Here is an 8,673-nt window from a genome sequence, read left to right on the forward strand (position 1 = left end):
TATAATGAAAATGTATATTCTTTTTGAGTCCAGATCTCTAAAATAGCTATACCTAATATCAAGAAAAGCTCTGCCCCTACTAACAAGAATGCTTAATTTAAAAAATTATGTTTTTATACCTAATAATTTGTAAAAGTACAAATTACATACATTTTTTTAGGTAATTTGATAACAACAAATATAGAAATAATGAATCATTTTAATGATAATTACAAGTATAATGCTCTAAAGACTTTAGTGCACAAATGAGTTTTTCTATATATGTACCCTAACGAAATGCAGCGCATTAGTGGTCGTGGCTCCACACATCCTCTTATATTTTTTACTAAATACATATGTAGTTACGTGTTATTTCTTGCTATATGAATATCATTAAGTACAGTTTATTTGTACTATTTACTAATAATACTTTTGTGAAGTGATGTACGAGCCAAGAAAATATGGTTAAACAGCTTAAACAATGACTAAAAATGTATTTAGAGAACAACAAATAATGAATTAGCCAATAACTAATTACAAAAAAATTTATCTATTTTTACTTACAAAACTAAAGGAATTTATTTCAGTTTGTGCCCCCATTGAAAAATTTTTTCTGGCTTCACCACAGCTTGAACGCTCAAAAGAGTGAACTCAAGAACAGAGGAAGGAAATAGGAAGATGGTGAAAATCTACTAGAATTCCTTTAAAATATGATACAGTATATTAACATAGCAAAATTACAAGATTTAACATTGCCTTTAAACGTTTGCATTCAACTGTATAGTTAATTATTACATGAAAACGGAAAAAGTAAAATATTGTCAAACAACAACTAACGCATGAAACTAAATAGTTTCAATTTCAATGCTATTAATTGAAACTATTGAGTTTCCAACCAATTTCTGAAGGAATTACATTTCGACTACAATTTCAGACAGCACCATTTTATCCCTCCAAGTTCAAACTACAAAAACAAAAAGAAACTAAGAGAAGGCTACTGCAATGGGACTTCTAACGCTATGAGTACCATTACTATCCGTCCAAATGTACCATCCAAACCGGTACTTATTTTTGGCACTTTCACCGACACCCTCTGTACTTTCTGCTTGTACTCTGATGGTGAAACTTTTCTTCTCACCATATTGATTAAAATATAAAATAGGTGGAGAAATGGTGACTGAGATCCCAGCAGGAGGCTTCACCGAAGAAAAGTAGATACTTCTGCTGCTGCCAACATGTGTTACTGTTCTTTTTACCACCACTGTACCATTGAGTTTTGGAATAGCAACTGACGGATAATTGAGGTTGTGCGGTGGAGGTAGATTCTTAGGACAGCTATTGTTGCGAGTTAAGTTCTTAAGATTGTATCCAATACTGCATAGATGTAGAAGATAGTCTTCGTATGAAGCATCATAAACAAGTCCAGGATCTGCTGCCTTTGATGGCCTAAAATGACCTGATCCAAATAGGAAGGGATTTGCTTCCTTTCCAGATGCATCAGTTATTGGCTTACCCATGTTGTTCAATATTCCAGCTGCATCAGAATGTTGTAGCATTAGATGTATAAGAATGCAATTTCCAATTTGTATGTAACGTTATCCAATTCATAAAACTTTTACAAAACATAAAATAAAAAAAAAAATTTCCAAAACGTGAATGTCTTTGTTGATGTATAAAAAGTGTCATGTTGATCAACATTTTTGGACAACCCCTTTATTCTATAGGATAGCATCACGGACTTTTTAGTTCTGAATCATTAATTTGTGGGACGTCTCCTAATTTGCCACTAAAGTAATTTTCTGCCCCTGATTTCGTGAATGATTAGATTGACAGCTAGACATCTCTAATGACTTTGTTACTGTTAAACAAAAAACATGCCTGACGTGCATATTAATGTAGAATTTATTCTTATAAATGTTCAAACAAAGCATGAATGTAACAAGATCGAAAGCCAAACTAGTAATTACCTGTTGTCATGAGAGCCGATCTAATAGCAGCACTGCTCCAGGTTGGGTGAATGGCCCTCAAAAGGGCAGCTGCACCAGCAATATGAGGGCAAGACATTGAAGTTCCTGACAGAAAGTTATACTTCACCACCCGATGATCTACATCCATTTTTGTAGGGGAATCCCCCTCAGTCCATGCTGCCAATATGTTCAGCCCTGGAGCTGTAATATCCGGCTGTAAATCAAGTATTGACCTTAGATGTCAGAATACGCATAATGTAAAATCAAGTCGAGATCATGATTTCTTCTTCTGCATGAATCAGGCATCGTAAGGGACAGGCAGACCATTGAGTTAAGCCAAGAAGTGCTTCTAAAATACTCTTTGACTGCCCATCAAATTTGTCGTGATTAATTCATTTCCCTCAGTAGAACTTTTTTTTTGATAGTGCGTTTTGATACAGCAAACATTAAACTGATTGCTCAAAGAAGAGGCTTACGAACTTGAAACATCCTTTAAACAGAAGGTTAACAGGCTATTACTAAATTCTTAAAATGACAAGAGGAAATATGGGTATAAAAGAAAGCATAAATTACATATAACCCCCTATAGTTTTGTCTATTGCCACATGACCCCCTAATGTTTTAAAATGTCCACTTTTCACCCTATAGTTTTATATAAAGTGAAAACTTAATGGAAAAGAAAAATAGCCTATGTAACATAGTTAATTGAAATATCAAAAATGCTCTTACTTAAATGCTAAATTAATCAACGGCTTAACTACCTTATATAAAATTATATAGGAATCACATGTATAAATGCAAAAATCACAATAGGATAGGGTGAATATTTATACAAATCATAAGGGAGTTACATGGAGATTAAGATTTTATCACACACGCTTTTAGAGTGTATTTGGTATAAACGCTATAACTAATTGTGTATTCTGTCTATTTTTCACTTTACATAAAATCATAGGGAGTTATATGGCTATTTTAAAACTTTAGAGGGGTCATTTGATATTATCTAAAATCATAGGATTTTATAAGTAATTTACCCTAAAAAGAAATGAATATTTTTTTTCCTTTGTTTATCTTAGTCCTTTGAAAGAATTGATACCCCATCTTATTTTCAAATTTTGAAGTCAAATGGCGTTTAGCACTAGAGATTATAACTAAGGAAGCCAGGAAGGAAGCTTTGGGAAAACATTAGATTAAAGAAAGGGATAATTTTAGAAACCTCCCTTGAGGTTTCTAATAGTTTCACTTGACACCCTCAAACTTTAAAAATTTCACTTGGCTCCCCTAATTTGAACATTTTGTAACGTTTGAAGCCCACTCCAAAATATAATATTAAAAAACTCATTTTGGGAGAGAGAATACAATTTCATTCAAAATTTGCCATTTTATTATGATTACTTAATTATCATTAGACATCAAATTTATGTCTTAATTTTTGTAAATTCATCAATGCAGCTCTTTAATGAAAATTTAAAAGTTGATAACAAGATAAAAAATCTTTTAATAGCATGTTAAGTGTAACAATACAAACAAGTTCATATGTAATTTTTAGAATGTTGTATCTTTTTACTTTTCAAGCCATCGATTTGGAAAAAAAAATGGAAAATTCAAAAATATGTAAACAATTTATAGAACTTCTTAAATTAACTCAAAGCATTTTATAGTAAGAAAATATTATCTCCGGAAATTGCAAAAACTTCAAATAAAAAATTCAAATATTAACTATTGGTATTTAAAAACACACTATATTTTGCCCAATCAAAATAAACCTTCATACCTTTTGTTTTTATTTTTCATTTTTTATTAACATGCTCACAATTTTGGTAACAAAAAATAAGACTATAAAAGGGAAATTTTGGAATGAAATTATATTTACTCTCCCAAAATGAATTTTTTTCATATTATATTTTAAAATGGTTTGTAAATGATACAAAATGTTTAAAGTAAGGGAGGCAAGTGAGATTTTTTAAAATTTGAATGTACCAAATGAAACTATCAGAAACCTCATCATCCGTTAAAGAAAAGGAAAGGAAGTCTAGCCGGCACTCTCGATTCACTCAATTGTTCTTTGCAACTGGAAATTGAGTGTAATTCGGAACTCAGATCCAAGAATCCTGTGTAACCTTGGAGGTAGTTAGTTATTCTGGTATTGTATACGCATACTTAATTGACAGAACAACTTTTTACCTTAAAAAGAAAAGTACATTAATTTTGTTTTTCTAATTTCAAACAAAGTAGAACGCAAGGTGCTGTGAGATTCATTAATTTAGTACGCAATAAAATGCAGTACATGGAATACCAACCAAAACATAAGCTAAGGTTAAGTATTTGTGATGCAGACAGTGTTTTAAAGGAGCGGCTAATGAAGTAAAACATCTACATTAGAAGCACATATTAAAGCAAAAAATAACAATCAAAGCATCCTTTTCTGAAGTAGTATTACTAATGAATAAGAAAACTTAATTAAATGTCACGGTAATGTATGATGATGTAAAGAAAAGTAATAGCAACGATGTTCAAAAATCTATATGATGACATGGTCTATGAGTGAAAATGGATAAACCTAGTTAAATTTTTTCAATAGATTACTAAATTCTTTAATTATGGTCCAATTTTAATGTTGGTAACTTATTCCTCCTTAATTGATTACCTGAATATTAAAACTTATAATAAGATGACTTGACTTACCTTGAGAGTCGCCTCTGATACAGGGCTTGGACCTACGCTGGTAAAGCCAGCCATGTGTGGTGCTGGGATACCATGGATTACTGTATCAGCTGGTGTAATATACGCGGTTGCATTCTTGGTAGAATCTATGTACTTGAGAATTTTGGTCGCATTTCGATAACCAACTGCAATAGATGGAAGAAGATGACAATCAACTGATACATCCTCTCCTAGCGATTTATTGTTTCCAAGTATGTAACCAACTCCTCCTGCTCTCTTCACCTCTGCTCCCTTTCCAACTCTTGTTCCATTTCCTCTAAGGCAGAACACAATCTTTCCTTTCGCCTTCTCAGGAGAAAGCGAACCGGGCATGCATTGACTGCAAAGTAATGGAGATGAAAAAAATATAGGAGTAACTCACATAACAAAGATTACTGAACGTAGCCAGGTTAAAGATTTAACGAGTACAAGGATCTTACTCTAATAAATCTTTAGTCACATTAGGATTAACAACTTGACCGGCACGAACTAGAGGATACAACTTCCTTTTCAGGTGGTAAGGAGATATTGACTCGCCCTGATTTTCAGCACAGTGAAAATGAAATAATCCATCGAGATTTGCCATATATCTGCGAAGCAATTTAACCAATTAATTATCCTGTTTTTCTAGTTTTACCTGAAGTGTCTCTCCATTTCCAAGTTCCACAGCTGCAATAAATTTACGATCTAAACTACTTGCACTAACTGTAAGGATCCAGGGCGCTGTATTCCTTATTGAATAGGAGGCCGGGCCGCTGTTTCCTGCACTGCAGGCAGTTATAATATTGTTCTTGACGGCATGAAGTGCTCCTATTGCAATCGAATCCTTGCTGAAAGGCGTAGCATCATATGATCCAATTGAAATGCTTAACACATCAACCCCATCCTTAATGGCATCATCAATTCCTGCCAACATGTCTGCATCAAAACATGAATTTCCTTCTTCTTTGCCTTTCTTTGGAATTGGCCAGCAAACTTTGTAGATTGCAAGGCGTACAAGGGGTGCACCGCCTGAGGCTGTGCCACGGGCAAATCCACCAAGTGCTGCAACATTATGAACCCTACGACCTCCAACTGTTGATGCTGTGTGAGTTCCATGTCCATCTTTGTCCCGAGGGGAGCGGTAATCCTGTGTTCGGTTTAGAGGGCCGTAATACTTTTCATATCCTTTAACGTAGTACCGAGCACCAATTATTTTCCTGCAATATTGAGAAGAATTATATACAAGAATTAATCCAGAAATTCCCCAAGTCAATCACCGTACTAAACAGTGCCTTCTTGATTTCGCCAAAGGCGAATTACAAACGTAAAGTAATCCAAGAACTACAAAAACAAAGGAAATGCGTGATCACGTTTTCAATAATTTTCATAAGGAAATGGAAAAGATTGAAAGGTGACGGTGACAATTTTGTGAATTTCATGCTTTTCACCCAGCATATTTTAATGGCTTTAGAGGCGAAAACTTTTAAATGGAAAGGAAGGTAGAACATTTTGCCTAGTCCCTCTTTGTATTTGAACTTGCAACTCGTGACCAGCTCAATTTTCAAGACTTTTTGTAGTATATCTAGGTATGGACAACACAAGCGAGTTGAAAACTACAATCTTGACTATGTTATTTGAGGTCAATAATTTTTGGTTAAAAGTTACTTCTATAAGTTTGGCATTGGCCAAAAGTTGGGACTGCGGCCTGGTGATGCCTTGTCATTTTCCAAATTCGTGTTGATCTTGTTCATTCTATCACTTTTCACATCTTTGCAGGCCTATCAAATAATTTAATAATTTGGCACAAAATAATAATAAAAAAAAAAGAAAATGAAGGTTGATGTTGAAATGCAGAGACCATACAAAAAAAAATGAATAAATAAACTGAGCATGGACTAATAATGTACTGCACGGAAGGAAGGTAACGAGCCGGCAAAGGAAGCAGCCAATATTAATGAATACCAGTCAGATAAATTTTTTGTTTGATCGAAATGGACAAGTTTTAGGCTTGTTAGACAACTAGACAATGCATGCAAAGACAATTTTTGTGGGACAATTTACTGGCCCAACGTACGTTTCTTTTCAAAATGTTTCTTGAAGATCTTGAAAATGCCAAAATGATGACCTGTTTCTCGGGCAAAATTATGGAGGGATGGGATCGTTTCTTGCCTGACCAAATTTCTTCAAAAGAAGATAAAAGAAAATTTGAGCTAGTGGCAGAATAGCCAAAATACGAAAGGGGAAACGCACTGATCACCTGTTGCAGTTTGATGTATTGAATTGATCCCCAGTTTGACAGATCCCTTTCCATCCTTTTGGAATAGGTCCCAACCCCTTATCCTTGAGGCTGTAAGATTCTGGCCACACCCCTGATAAAAGCAAGATTCTCATTTCAAACAACAAAATTCTAGTTGAAAGAACACCTAAACATGTAATTTATCAAACTAAGTTACCATAGTCCTAAAAAATCTTTACACTGACATTAAAAAGATTCATCCTGTGAAAAATTTTAAACTTCTGAGATTAGCATTCAAAAACTTACCACTATCTAGCATCCCAACAATTACATCTCTGCCAAATTTAGCTTTCACTAGCAAGTCATCCTTGTCATTAGCATTGAATTCGTTGAGCAGCTTCTCCACTCCCGCAAATTCCCAAGACCTTGTGGTATGCAAAGAGTACTCCTGGCTCCTGAACACAGATACCACTTCTTCCCTTCCTGCAAATTTTCATTCCATGTTCATCATTAGTTTTTTTTTTTTTTTTTTTTGTCATAGAAAAGAGCGTCAGATGAAATCAAGAATTGGGATTAGTCCTGCTTACCGGAGAGTTTTTCAGCTTCCTCCAGTGTCAGCAAGGCCGCGAAGCCATTGATGCTGTGCTTATAACTATAAAGAAGAGAAGACCTTGCTTCTTCCTCAGATTCTTTCACAGATGAGAGATAAGAATGATGGTTCTCTTCAATTTCATGCTGTGTTTTCTCTCCGCTGTGCTCTCCGAAGTATACAACATAAACCTGAAACCATCAATGAATAATTTGGCATAAGGCTCACATTTCAGTCTTACCTTTTAAGTTTTCACACCCAAGATGAAGTAAATAATATATAAAAACCTGTTTTTCAACACATGAGGCAAGGACAGGTATCAGCAGGAGCAGTAGAAAAGAGGATAGAGGAGATTTCTCCATAGTGCAGAATTTTTAACCAAATATTCTTAGATATTTATAAGAATGAGATAGAGTTTCCTCCAAAAAAAAAAAAAAGAAAAAGATAGAAACAATGGGATAGAGTTGAATCTAAATAGACAAAATATTTTCGCTTTCAAAGATTAGAATCTACAAAATAATTCAGCTTTCAAAGAGTAGAATCTGAATAAAGAAAATAATTTAACTTTTAGATCTTGTGGTCCTATATATTATTCCCATAGATAATTTTGACTCGCATAACTAACAGACTAGAAGGAAGATACAAGCAAGTGTAACGCTGCCATTAGGACTCTATTTCGATCGGTAGTTGGAGAGAATTGTTTCTTGATGGTATCTTTTTTAAGATAATTCTGTCAATGAAATTTACTAATGCTGTTAATTATTCCGTTAATTACCTTTCTCTCTTCTTGATTGGTAAATTTGCTTCCCTCTATTCTTTTTTTTTTTGGGCAAATTACATTTTACCCCCCTGTGGTTTATCATTTTTTACATAACCCCCTTATGGTTTCAAAAGTTATACATAACCCCCTCATGGTTTGGATTAAAGTGTCAAAGTGACGGAAATAGTCATTCGTAACGGAACTTCTGAAAATGTCAAAATTACCCTTATAAATACATGACACATTAATCCTGTATGATTTTTATATTTTACCATATAACCCCCTTATGATTTAATATTTTACCATATAACCCCTTATGATTTTTAAAATATACACATAACCCCCATTGGTTAATAAATATTTTCAACTTTACATAAAGGTATTTTTGACATTTTAGGTGACTCCATTAAGAATTATCATTCCCGTCACTTTGGCACTTTAATCCAAACCATGAGGG

The 8,673-nt window shown here is 33.9% G+C and overlaps 1 protein-coding gene across 1 annotated transcript; it reads right to left on the reverse strand.

Moving 5' to 3' along the window:
• Positions 1-731: 731 nt before the first annotated feature.
• Positions 732-7,894, reverse strand: LOC140014780 (subtilisin-like protease SBT5.6). The gene is made up of 9 exons (XM_072066201.1): positions 7,744-7,894; positions 7,455-7,647; positions 7,174-7,350; positions 6,889-7,000; positions 5,287-5,848; positions 5,090-5,187; positions 4,632-4,989; positions 1,947-2,160; positions 732-1,513 (listed from the first exon to the last, which is right to left on the reverse strand). Exons 1-9 carry the CDS (start codon positions 7,816-7,818, stop codon positions 963-965), a joined length of 2,340 nt encoding a protein of 779 aa, XP_071922302.1. The 5' UTR covers positions 7,819-7,894; the 3' UTR covers positions 732-962.
• Positions 7,895-8,673: the final 779 nt, after the last annotated feature.

The sequence above is a fragment of the Coffea arabica genome, chromosome 9e (genome assembly GCF_036785885.1).
Source record: "Coffea arabica cultivar ET-39 chromosome 9e, Coffea Arabica ET-39 HiFi, whole genome shotgun sequence".
Classification (NCBI taxonomy): Eukaryota; Viridiplantae; Streptophyta; class Magnoliopsida; order Gentianales; family Rubiaceae; genus Coffea; species Coffea arabica.

Coding starts and splice junctions, on each gene's coding strand:
- LOC140014780 (XM_072066201.1), bottom strand. CDS start 7,818: ATGGAGAAATCTCCTCTATCCTCTTTTCTACTGCTCCTGCTGATACCT. Junction 7,351..7,454: donor GGAAGCTGAAAAACTCTCCG/GTAAGCAGGACT, acceptor GAAAATTTGCAG/GAAGGGAAGAAGTGGTATCT. Junction 7,001..7,173: donor TGTTGGGATGCTAGATAGTG/GTAAGTTTTTGA, acceptor TGCTTTTATCAG/GGGTGTGGCCAGAATCTTAC.